At 50.6% G+C, this 11,899-nt stretch overlaps 5 protein-coding genes across 9 annotated transcripts; 3 read left to right on the plus strand and 2 right to left on the minus strand.

Moving 5' to 3' along the window:
* The first annotated feature begins 228 nt into the window (after positions 1-228).
* Positions 229-3,680, plus strand: FOXG_05428 (CK1/CK1/CK1-G protein kinase). 2 transcript variants are annotated; one of them, XM_018383707.1, is made up of 4 exons: positions 229-565; positions 1,086-1,338; positions 1,405-1,474; positions 1,529-3,680. In XM_018383707.1, exons 2-4 carry the CDS (start codon positions 1,210-1,212, stop codon positions 2,689-2,691), a joined length of 1,362 nt encoding a protein of 453 aa, XP_018240696.1. In that variant the 5' UTR covers positions 229-565; positions 1,086-1,209; the 3' UTR covers positions 2,692-3,680. The 2 variants fall into 2 exon arrangements, with proteins under 2 accessions (XP_018240696.1, XP_018240695.1); XM_018383706.1 differs by having other exon boundaries at positions 229-1,338.
* Positions 1,472-4,948, minus strand: FOXG_05429 (uncharacterized protein). The gene is made up of 3 exons (XM_018383708.1): positions 4,340-4,948; positions 3,960-4,265; positions 1,472-3,901 (listed from the first exon to the last, which is right to left on the minus strand). The coding sequence occupies exons 1-3, from the start codon at positions 4,541-4,543 to the stop codon at positions 3,752-3,754; spliced, it is 660 nt and encodes a 219-aa protein (XP_018240697.1). The 5' UTR covers positions 4,544-4,948; the 3' UTR covers positions 1,472-3,751.
* FOXG_05430 (SWR1-complex protein 4) lies at positions 4,843-10,411 on the plus strand. Of its 3 annotated transcripts, XM_018383711.1 has the most exons (4): positions 4,843-8,868; positions 8,926-9,964; positions 10,022-10,055; positions 10,118-10,411. In XM_018383711.1, the coding sequence occupies exon 1, from the start codon at positions 5,100-5,102 to the stop codon at positions 6,978-6,980; it is 1,881 nt and encodes a 626-aa protein (XP_018240700.1). In that variant the 5' UTR covers positions 4,843-5,099; the 3' UTR covers positions 6,981-8,868; positions 8,926-9,964; positions 10,022-10,055; positions 10,118-10,411. The 3 variants fall into 3 exon arrangements, with proteins under 3 accessions (XP_018240700.1, XP_018240699.1, XP_018240698.1); XM_018383710.1 differs by having other exon boundaries at positions 4,843-9,964; XM_018383709.1 differs by having other exon boundaries at positions 4,843-9,182; positions 9,234-10,055.
* On the minus strand, positions 5,894-10,326 carry FOXG_19060 (uncharacterized protein). 2 transcript variants are annotated; one of them, XM_018399241.1, is made up of 3 exons: positions 8,340-10,326; positions 6,991-8,228; positions 5,894-6,935 (listed from the first exon to the last, which is right to left on the minus strand). In XM_018399241.1, the coding sequence occupies exon 1, from the start codon at positions 8,891-8,893 to the stop codon at positions 8,564-8,566; it is 330 nt and encodes a 109-aa protein (XP_018240702.1). In that variant the 5' UTR covers positions 8,894-10,326; the 3' UTR covers positions 5,894-6,935; positions 6,991-8,228; positions 8,340-8,563. The 2 variants fall into 2 exon arrangements, with proteins under 2 accessions (XP_018240702.1, XP_018240701.1); XM_018399240.1 differs by having other exon boundaries at positions 6,991-10,326.
* Positions 10,412-10,963: 552 nt separating the features above from the next.
* Positions 10,964-11,440, plus strand: FOXG_05431 (uncharacterized protein; the record flags this gene model as incomplete). Its single annotated transcript, XM_018383712.1, has 2 exons — positions 10,964-11,184; positions 11,302-11,440. 2 exons carry the CDS (start codon positions 10,964-10,966, stop codon positions 11,438-11,440), a joined length of 360 nt encoding a protein of 119 aa, XP_018240703.1.
* Between the last annotated feature and the right edge of the window lie 459 nt (positions 11,441-11,899).

Below are 11,899 nucleotides of genomic sequence, written 5' to 3' on the forward strand. Positions count from 1 at the left end.
GTTTTGTATGGGCTAGAGCCCAAAGGATGCTCACAGTGCTGAACCTTGAGCCTTAAACAACGGACACTCCTTACCTACTGAATCCGGCTGGTCTTGGTCTGGCCTAGACCCTCTGAAAGTCGGGGCTGGCAGCCAAATTGATTGTCGACTCCTGGTTGGCGTATGCTTTCAGGCCCCTTCGCTTGTTTCTGTAGCGCTTCCATGCCTGTGGCTGGGGGCCGGGGGTTCCCTAGCAGTGGAGTTGTCGCTGATTTCTTTGAGGTGAGGTGCCTGGGCTAGCCCGGCCTTGCGTTGGATTGTATGGCCTGGGCTTCTCGTTGGCTCAGGTCAGGTCAGGTCCGCGCATGGGGCCCGGGGGCAGGTGCTTCTACTCTCTCCCCGTCCCCGTCCCATCTCTTGCTTCTCTTTCCCCTTTCCCAAACTTGATCTCCCCATCAACGTTACCGACGTCGCCTTCGATCTCTCTTGGGGCTTTCCCCTTCGACCGCCTTTCCTTTCGACTCGAATCGATCGCCTCTGAGCTGCCTGATTCTATTCTTTTTTGGCATCTCTTCTTTTAATTGAGGTGAGTCAATTTGATTTTGACTTCGATTTACTGGAGGTGGTCTGTTCAGCGTTGTTGTGGTCCCTCCGACAAAGGCAGCTCCCGAGCCGTGGATATCGGGTTGGTTCCAGCGTCTTGTTGTGTGCAGCACTTTGCCAATTCTTTCTGGCCAAACTGTTGCATTCGAACTCTTCAGCATACTTGAAGAGTATGCAACGCTTGATCGCTGTGTCGCCTCATTTCTTATACATTGCGTCTAAAAGGATCTTCTCGGCATCGCCTTTAGGGGGTTCTACTGCGACTGGCGGCTGTGCCCTTGGACTGGAGGTGTCTATTTTACCGCGCCTCCAATCAACATCCCAGTACCGTGCCGACAGGACAGCCCAACTTGGTCAATCCATCGCCTCATCCTTCAGTCGTCCAACCACGAGCAGCGCCACAGCTTCCGTTTCTTTTCCTTCTTCATACACTCGCGTGCATGCTGCATCGCCATCATTAGTTTCATCAAAACTAACCGCTGCCTCGCGCACCTTCTTTGTAGGCATCGTTTTATTGCACCAGTTTCGACATTGAGCACGAGTTACGCCCTTGTCCAAACGACCGATCCTCCTGCATCTGTTTCGATATATTGCACCGGTGGTCCTCTGACCGCCTTCGCCGCCTAAATGGCTTCGTCATCATCCAACGTGGTCGGTGTTCACTACCGAGTTGGCAAGAAGATTGGAGAGGGATCTTTTGGCGTTATTTTTGAAGGCACCAATTTACTCAACAATCAACAAGTCGCTATCAAGTTTGTTAGTACAACAATAGCCCGGCGTTTCTGCGCTGCCATGGTGTTGGCTTTTCTGACATTGCATTAGGAACCTCGCAAGAGTGATGCTCCCCAACTGCGAGATGAGTACCGGACTTATAAGATCCTCGTGGGCTGCCGTGAGAAGACCCGTTTCCAAACAATACAGTTCTCATGTGCTAATACAGATTCAGCTGGTATTCCCAATGTTTACTACTTCGGCCAGGAGGGTCTCCACAACATTCTCGTGATCGACTTGCTCGGTCCTTCCCTTGAGGATCTTTTCGATCACTGTGGCCGAAGGTTCTCCATTAAGACGGTTGTTATGGTTGCCAAGCAAATGCTTTCGAGGGTTCAGACCATTCACGAGAAGAATCTCATTTACCGCGATATCAAACCCGACAACTTCCTCATTGGCCGCCCTGGCACCAAGGCTTCCAGCGTTATCCATGTGGTTGACTTCGGCATGGCCAAGCAGTACCGTGATCCGAAGACGAAGCAACATATCCCATACCGCGAGCGAAAGTCCCTTTCTGGAACTGCACGATACATGAGTATCAACACCCATCTGGGCCGTGAGCAGTCCCGCCGAGACGATCTCGAAGCTCTTGGTCATGTCTTCTTGTACTTTCTTCGAGGTGGTCTTCCTTGGCAGGGATTGAAGGCGGCCACCAACAAGCAGAAATATGAGAAGATTGGCGAGAAGAAGCAGACAACTGCTATCAAGGATCTTTGTGAGGGTTTCCCCGAGGAGTTCTCCAAGTATTTGACGTATGTCCGAAATCTGGGCTTCGAGGATACTCCTGACTATGATTACCTTCGGGAGCTCTTTACACAGGCTCTCAAGAACACTGGCGAGGTTGAGGATGGCGAGTATGACTGGATGAAGATTTCTAAGGATTCGGGAAAGGGATGGGATTCGAAGAGCCACAGCGGCGCGTACCTCCACAACCCCAACGTGCGGCCTGGCCCCTCTCAGATGGAGCTGCACAGCGGCCACCGTCCCGGGAATACCACCTCTCACCAACAAGCACAAAACCTTACTGTCGGCCGTTTAAACGCCGCGCAACCCCCTCCTCCGTCTCCGATCAAGCAGATGGGCAAGCAGAGAGATCGGCCAAGCGCCCCCGGCGCCTTGTCAGCGCAGAGGGGGAGCGGGGTTGGGGGTCTTCGGGACATGGCCACGCCCACTGGCTCGACCCAGGCTCAGTTCCAGAACAGTGCCCAGAACCTGCCTCAGCAGCCGAGGACGTCCCAACAAGGCCAGGCGACCCAGCCCGCCCAGGCTAGCGGTCAACAGGCCAATCCTCAGCCCAGTGGCTTCCAGAAGTTGATGAAGACCCTATGCTGTGGTTAAGCGTACTCTGGTATACAGCTAAGAATTTTCTTTGTTTCTTCATTGCTGCGGCGTTGTGCATCAGGATCTGTATTATGTCGACAGACTCCGGTTCAACAGGGTTGCCCGATTTATTCAGAACCGGGTTGTGGTTGATGGTTGAAATGCCCAACTGAAGCTCAGTCCAGTTTATAGATGGATGAGGTGGTGGATGCCTAGGCACGGTAGAGCTTACTTCGACCGAGTTGGTTCGAGTCACAAACAGACTCCAGGGCCTTTCGCCCATGCATCTTGGTTACCTTCAAAAGCGCACTGTTTTCGAACTCGAACTCATCATCTGGGCATTATAGAGCCCTTTGGCCGCCTACGAACCGTTCTTAGCAGTCGATATACTTGCATGACACCCTTTGAAGCGGAAGCAGATCTCGTTCGGGACTACGGCGGAGGGCACTCCTTTCTCTTGTCTGGCAAGCCATTACGAAATATACTAAAACCACGTTTAATCTTCAGCGCAGCGCAGCAAGGCGCAAGGAGGGTGCAGGGCAGCATTTTTGGGTTTGTTTGGGTTGTTTCTTCTCTTTTTTCTTATGACGCTGTCCATAATAACTTTGTGTAATCGCTCACGAGACGAAAGCTACCATCGGTGTGCCTGATGGCACCCAGTCTTGCCTGGTGTAGATGGAGAGATCAGTTAGCGTGGGGATGAGTTTGAAGTTTACAGGCTTGGTGATTCGTTGTGAAACGAAGACAGAGCACTATAGGGAGTTCTCGTTCTTTTGGCAATTTTATAATGGGAAAAGAAAAAGGCGTCGCCATCTTTATCACAGTCCTCGGTTCCACCTTTTCGAGTATGCATTTAGGTACACGATATAATAAACATCATCATGTGCATGTAACATTACACGGCCATCGCCATTGCAAGATGACCTCACCGCCGTAGCTTGAATGCCCAACGATCTCTTTTATCCTTTTCTGGTACGCAATCCATCAACACCCGACCCGATAAACGACATGTTGACTCTTCCTGGACTACTGAAGCCTAAGACTCAACTCGCAAACAAAAATTGATCGACCAATTACTCTAGGTGAGCTTCTGCTTAATGAAGAATGATCGAAGGTGGGAAAGCTGCCAGGTGCAGGTGATGCCAAGCACGATAAGCTGGATGATGATCCATCGAATGACACGGGCGTTTGTAGACTCGGATTGATCTCGGAACTCGGCCTCTCGCTCCTGTGCACACATTGTCAGTTTTCTGCTCTCATAAAAACATGTTTACGGTGGCACATACACGCTGGAATACTTGTTCTCTGCGGATATCAGCAAGACGAGCGTTGAGGTCCTTGACACGTGATGTGATATCCTGGATCTTTCCCTTATCGCTGCTCTCGATTTGGTTGGTCTCACCAATGACCAAGTCAAGAGTCAACTTGATGCCGCCATTTGGGTTCTTGGCGGAGAGCCACGAAGTGCGGCCAGAGCTGGACGAAGGGGTGAAACAGATCTTGTGGTCGCCAGCATCGGCGGCGGAGAATGTAAAGCGGCCAGAAGCAGCGCCGCGCTGAGAAACGACACGATGATCGTTGTCGAATATTTCCTGTTAGCTATTATTAGGAAAAGTCCGAAAGACATTGCAATATGCTTGTGGACAGCTGTCCATGAAAAACATACGTCGACGTTGATGTAGATGCTGATACCGTCATGCTTTACCCAAGCTGATACTCGGTCATCCCACTCCTCAGCAGTGTAATGTCCAACGACAAGTGTATCCTTGGGCAACTCCTCGTAAAAGCATCTGGGGGTTGTGCCGTCGATGAAGAAATGCAGCGCATTCGCAGCGGCGCTGAGCGACAGGAGAGGAAGTAGGAATTTCATGATGGCGACTGCTACAGCACTGATGTCCTTGGCGAAATTGCACGGGTCGGTTTATTGTTAGATACTTTAAGGAAAATGTCGGTGATTGGAACAAAAAAACAATGTGACGAAGTCCAATGCTTGGAGTTGTTGTAGCTGTTCCCCCCTTTGGCTCTGGCTTCGACGTTGGCGCCCGCGAAGCTGCCACGTTCAATGATCGGCTTTGGGCCAGGGGGTGATCTAGCACTGTCACGTGCAGATAACGCAACCCGTTCCAGATTCTGATCCTGGGCAGAGACGGCGCATCCTACTATGTAATCCTCAGCAGTTACTCCGTGCTCCGAATTAATTCGAGTCAACCCCAAATTTTTTGACGCGTCAACCAAACACCAGCGGTTCGATCTCAACGAAGAGCATCAATAAACGAAATACGGACTGATAAATTATTGTTAGAAGTGGACCACGTGCTTGAATTTGATGACCTTGGTGATGGAAGCTCGAATTTAACGGATTATTGGACCGGTTACACTTGTCCTTCTTTCTTTTCGACAATTTACCTCCACGACAAACTTCCACGATGACCTCTTCCGACGTTCGCGATGTGCTAAACCTGGGTGATGGCGTATCAGGTCTGAGGCCGAGCAAGAAGCAAAAGATTGCTGCACCAAGGCCAAACTTAAAGGGTTTGGCTCGTGAGGTACACAATCTTGGGGGCGACAACCCCATTGCTATTGTCCCTGAAGTTACACATTTCAAGAAGCGACGCTTTGCAAGTCGCAAACCTGCAGCGAGATGGGAGATGCGATCGTTCAAAAACTCGGCGCGTAGCGATTCAGATTTCACTTTGCGGCACTGGAGGAGGAAGGATGAGAAGCAAGATGGTAGCGACGTATCACCGGAACAGACGAGTCAAGGAGAACAGCCACAACTATCCAGAGATGGAACGGAGGATTCTGCGTTTGCAAAGTATAACGTGCAGGTTTCAGTCCCGCAGTATAGCGAAGGCCAGTACCAGCAGTCATTACAACACAATGACTGGACCAAGGAGGAAACGGATTACTTGCTCGAGTTGGCGCGCGACTTTGACCTTCGATGGCCTCTGATCTGGGACCGCTACGAATGGAATCCTCCCGCGACGAACGGAGAGGCTGATGCCGACGGTGATGAGAGTAAGGCCATCGTTCCAGCAACACGGCCACGTTCTCTGGAAGACCTCAAAGCAAGATACTACGAAGTCGCTTCCAAGATGATGGCAGCGCAAAAGCCTGTGCAGTACATGACGCAGCCTGAATTCTCTCTGCATGAACTCATGGCGCATTTCAATCCACAGCAGGAGAAATTAAGAAAGGAGTTTGCGCTCAACGCCTTGACCCGGTCGCGCGAAGAAGCTCGTGAAGAGGAATCGCTATTGCTGGAGATTAAGCGTATTCTGGCACGTAGTGAGCGATTCAACGAAGAGCGTCGCGAGTTGTATAATCGCCTCGATTATCCTCGAGCGGACACTGACATCAATGCCTTCAAATCTTCTGCTGGCTTGCAGAACCTTCTTCAAAACCTAATGACCGCTGACAAGTCCAAGAAGCGCAAGTCGTTGATGCCTGGCGATGGTACCAGCCCTTCTGGCACCGCACCACCGCAAACAGCGGCTGCTGCATCTACCGCCGCTACCGCCGCCGCTGCGGCGCAAGAAGCTGGGAGACGGGAAAGCACAGCTGCGTCCACAGGGCCTCGTGATTCTACTGGACCTGCCGCTACACCAACAGCTTCGAACAACAAAAAGGGTCAGCCACAGCAACAACAGGAGCGCCGTAAGCTTTCGACACAGGAGGAGCTATTGTACGGTGTGACACATCATGATCGATTGGGCTCTGGGCCGACTTTCCGAACCGAGAGAATCAATAAACTGTTCTCACACAAGTCTAATCAACAACAGAACCGCATCACAAATGTTCTCAACGAACTGGACGTGCCCAACAAACTTGCCATGCCCACCGCGGCTACGACACATCAGTACGAACAGCTCCTTGCGGCTGTCAATAGTCTGCTTGATGCCCGCAAGGTATCGGACAAGCTTGATGCCGAGATCAAGGTTGAACAGGCCAAAAAAGCAGAACGGGAAAAGGCTATGGCTCCCCCTGAATCTGACTCCACAGTCGAAAAGGACAAAGCAGACCAGGACACAGGGACCGGCAACAACTCAGAGGCAGGAGCTGCTACTGGAGCGACCACCGGGAAAGCAGATGGCGACGCCACATCTGCACCTGGAGATGCAAACAAGGATGCCTCAGAAATAGCAGCCCCTACTATTGAGGCCTCGGATGCCTCGAGCAAGGAAACAGGACTGCTCAATGAAATCGACAAGAACGGGCGTCCTGGTAGTAGCGGTGCCGCGCAAAAGAGAAGTGCCAGCGTTCTGAGTAGTGTCAGCGACAAGAGCAATAAAAGACAGAAGAAGTAGGGCAATGTACATGTATCCTCGAAGTACCACGGTACATAGCTCTACGCGCCAGTGACTTGCTGCACGCGACCTGCTGCAGCTAACGTTCCTGCAGGAACACAGGCATCTTTGCACCGACCTGATGGCTAGATCTGCCAGGACCGGCAGTTGTTGGTTTGAGATATGTCATACCGTGGACAAGGGGCTCCGGCGAGACAGGGTTGCACCTAATTTTGGATGTGTACCTGAGAAGGGAGATGTCTAGAGGCTAGGACGTCATACAAACCATCCCTTCAACATATCTTTGCTGTGTTGAAGCGCCGCCTGTGGAGCTAAGCTGTGTGACTGTTCAAGACATTGCATAACCCATAGTCCAGACGTGCATCTTTTGAGGAATAACCTGGGGTGTGGGCACATGGGCGTCTCGACCACGTGGGGCAGGAATGATATTGCAACTACACATTGTGTTTGCAAACAAGTGCTCCTTCAAAGGACAGACTTGAAACGGCCAGGGATCCGCGCCATTAAAGCATACTGCGAGGGACACAATGGGCGCTAGGAAACATGATAAACAGTAGGAATGAGGTTGTGTTGAAAAACATGCAGTTCATCGGCGGCTACAGTGAGGCTGCATCCTAATTTAGCAACATGTTCCTATAATTATATCTCCAGCTCCCTGGAAAGCGACCCGTGTCCCTGGTAAAAGACGACCCCTAGAGCAGATACATGAACGACTAGGGCGTGTAGGCCATCCAATGCCTCGGGCCCGCATGACTTACATACAACTTGCTTGCTGTCGACCCTCGACTTGCCTAAACGGGCCCAGGAGCGCCAATCGAGTGGCTCAGATCGACTGAGATAGTGCTGCCGCTCTTCTGCAACCTGGTTCTTTGGCGCCGGAGACAAATAGATGATGATGATGGGGCGTGTCTCCTGAAAAGGAGAGTGTGCATGGCCTCTAGATCACAGGAACCTCGTTGAACAAAGGCCAGCGCTTGCGAAAGATGAAGTCATCTCGGGCGAGACGCCCAGTACTATTCTCGCATGCTGCATGTTGTGGTCGGCGTCTATGGTCCAAGAATAGACTCAACTCGTGGCATCCCAACATGCAGGTTTGATGATTCGCATCAAAATATCTGATCTAAGATTAGGTTGACCCTTGTTAAGCGCCAAGATCTTGGTGATTCTGGAAAGCTGCGAGATAGGATGCGACGCAAGGCTGGCGCTTAGCTGGCGGCTAGCTGTGGACGTATGAAGCATTATTGGATACTGAGCACGTGCAGTTAGCACAGAATCGCTGTCAATATATTTTTAGATGAAACAAGTGTTGTATAATTAGAAGTGCACTTGTCGGGATATATTAAATGGTTCAAGACTTGCTTCATGGTGTTGAGGCTCCTTGAGTGACGTCTTCAGCATCCATCTACACAACACATGATTGGCTGCTGAAATATACGCCTGTTCCTCATGGTGCAACCTGTCCTGGAAGCAGGGTCTCCGATAAGTACGGAAGACCCAGGGAATTTTAACATATAGTTCAGAGGTATTATAGGGCTGATGTACGTGCCTCTACACTCATGATGGCGCTCATGCACGCCCACGTATCAAGTCGAGAAGAGACAAGAAGACAGAACAACCTCAGCGTTAGTCCGAGGGTTGTCTTGGAGTGAGGGTGGCCTCGACATCTTACTGAGTGTTGTCTCCTTTCTCCATCCATGCCTTTCCAACAGGGATAAATCGATGCATTCGGATATGAGGCGAGAACAGTAGTGTGTGCTATTCAGTGCGCCATCGGCCAACATCATGCATCTCACTTCATATGCGCCACCGCGGCGTGATGCTATGAAGGACAACACAGAAGACAGTATTCGGTGCACGATAGTGGCAGAGTGGCATATTTCAAGATAAGGCATCATACGAAGGCCACATCCCATCCAACAAATCCATCGCTAACAAACCATTCAAGGCTATCCATAAACTAGGCAAAGCATTACATGAAGGGTTTGGCTTCGCCTTGTTGGCCTTCCTGGATCTCATAGCATGCCGTTGACTGTTTGCGGCTTGGCTCCAACGTGTACACTCAATCACGCCACGCTTGATCATGATAGTTACTTCAATTGCACATCTTCCGCGGACGCCGGCGGCACTTTCGAGGACGTTTGTGTCAAAAGAACAAAGCGCCTCAGCATAGAAAGGAGGGACATCTTGAAACCAATAGCCAGGGTCAGTTTTCCTAAAATTTGACCCGTAGCTCAGAAGTAACCTCTTGGGCAGTGTTGATAGACTAGGATGCAACTCGGCAGTCGACCACACTTCGGCAGGCTTCAGAAGCACATTCGCAACGAGAACAGCCCCAGTGCTCGCTATATTCCGTGCTGATTACATAAATGAAGCGAACATGCCGTATAACATGCAATGATCGCCTACAATGCTATCTTTCCAGTCACAGGTTGAGTATATTACCCGCAAGGGTAGTATTCGGACCCGCTGACGGAGTTATTTTTGCCATGCAATGCTCTTTGGCCTATCGTGCTGATCAATCACTGGACCTCCGCATGTCGAGATGCTATTTGACTGTTGCCGGCCTGCTCTGATCACGGATCAGATTGGATGAATTACCTCGAAACTGTTTCTCATCACGAGAGAAACTTCGCGAAAATGTGACCTGGAGTGAACACCCTTGCTGATTGTCGGAGGTTTGCCAAAACCCCTTGTCAATGGGATGAAGTGAGTGGAATCCGCTGCCAGAATCAGCCCTCTGCTTCCCCGCGCTTTCATTTCGAAAGTTGCAACACCGCTGTCGTGAGGTCGCAACCAACACGGCGGTGTGCCTACGAGAAGACAGAGTGCAGTAATATAGACCTGGCTATTACCTGCTTGGCCATGGGTTTGGAGATAGAGGCGCTAAAATCCCATCATTCCGTTCTTGGGGCATTAGCTATCTGCTGTGACAATTTTAGTCACGACGGGCCAACCCCTTGTCTTCAATAATGAGCCAATCACAGGTAGGAGCCGGCTTGTTTCCATCACAGTAAACAAGGAATAGCTGATAGCGTCCCTAGCCATTGGTGGCACAGGAGTCAAAACGCACAATAGGTGAGTTAGATACTGCAGCTAGACTGAGGCGTGGCAAGCACTGATTTAGATCTGGCCCCAAGCGAAATGTGATGCATGCAGCGAAAGGTCGGGCAGGGAGTGTCAAATACTTAGCTTTGTTGGTCAATGATGTTCTGTTGGCGGAGAGCAACAAAGACAAGAATAGGAACATCGGCAATCGATGAGCCAATCAAATTCTTTTAGTCTGGGGCGTTCTGCCGTTTACCATGACGTGAAATGTGACCAGGCATTCGAAGTCAACTAACGGCACGCAGACATTGAAATGTGACAGAGTCCAGGGCCCATGCTGGCTCACCAGCTGAGACTGAGCATGTTTTCCAAGAATGGGCTGTTTTGAGGGATGCATGTCGGTAACCTTTTGCGCTTAAGATATTTTTGGTGCTGCTTCAGTTGGGTCGGAATCAAGTTGCGTGGCCACTCATCGCTGACAAAATACGGGCGTACAATATCCAGCTGAGCAACTCTCTTAGATATTCAGGAAAGGCCCCAGTATCAAATAGGGTTATGAGTGTTGGATGAGGCCGCCGAACAAGGGTGACCTCCAACCTCCCCACACAAATGTATCAACTCTCGAAGTGATTTGAGCTAGACGCAGGACCAGCCTCAATTATGCCAGGAACGAGCTGGGATATGATACTGGCATATCCCATAACACATACGTACGTTCGAGCTGTTATTGCGCGTCTCGGTAAATAGATTATAGCATATAGAAAGCTCAATAAACTGTCAGGCTCGCGCATGTCATTCCCAAGCATCAATCGGCTCACACCGGTTGAGGGTGTCCAAAGTCTGCCGGTGAATTGAAGACTGGGCCAAGTCCTGGCACAGCCGCGGACGGCAGCGATTGACCGCACGAGACAGGTCTTAGCGTGTTAGACGCGGCGTTAATGGTTCTGTCTCGCCTAAGGTGCCTGGACAGCCACATCCTTGCAAATGCCCTGATCTGGTTCCTGATAGAAGCTGCTGATTGGCTACTGGGGCGAGGAGGCGCAGAGTCCCGACACCACATCCGCCGACATGCGGTGGACGGTAGGATAAAGATTTGTGGTTGGCTCAGGAGACACAGTTCGCTTTTCGAAGCCGGTGTTGTTCAAAAGTCCAGTGATGTGTAAGGCCTCTCTGATCTCTCGTCAGGCGAACCTAGCAATAAGAGAGGACAAGCAAGCCCTTAATAGATTCAAGAGACTGGAAAGACGTGGTATAGCGACAACCTTGACTTTTACAGTTGCTGGATTGAAGCTGAGATTCGGTTGGAAGAGGAGTGGAGTAGCAGCCGGTGTGGTTGCCAGTGCCGCGGCAAGAGCGAACGGGGCGCCGATATTCTCCACCCAACCGTACCGCAGGGAAGAGGCCCGTTAGGTTAGGTTTCCAGGGCTAACTTCAAGAGTACTAGCGGTGTTTCCCAGTTAGGTTGGCAGTTCGTCGTCGTTTTGAGATTGTACGAGAAAAGCAGGTGCCAGCTCCTACCACGTAGGAAATTTGTATGGAAGTTCGCAAAAGGTTAACTTACCTTATGCTCTGTAGTTCAGCTTTAGCGAGAGCATAGTAGAATCAACTAAGGTAGAGAGAAATAAGATCACGCCAAGCTTGACTACGCGAAATCTCTTGCGATTATTCTTGAGTAAATATATAGTGAGAATACTTAGACTCATCTCCAGGCACAATATGCGTACTTTGGTAAGGCATCATATATGGCTTCGTCAGCAATTCTGCATATTATGGCTGTGTTGCTGGAATGATATTGGCGATAGCATGGATCTCCCACCTCGAATAGGTGGCTCTGTTCTTGAATGCTTGACTTGTGGATGAAGAAGCTGGTCGAA

The sequence above is a fragment of the Fusarium oxysporum genome, chromosome 7 (genome assembly GCF_000149955.1).
Source record: "Fusarium oxysporum f. sp. lycopersici 4287 chromosome 7, whole genome shotgun sequence".
NCBI lineage: Eukaryota > Fungi > Ascomycota > Sordariomycetes > Hypocreales > Nectriaceae > Fusarium > Fusarium oxysporum.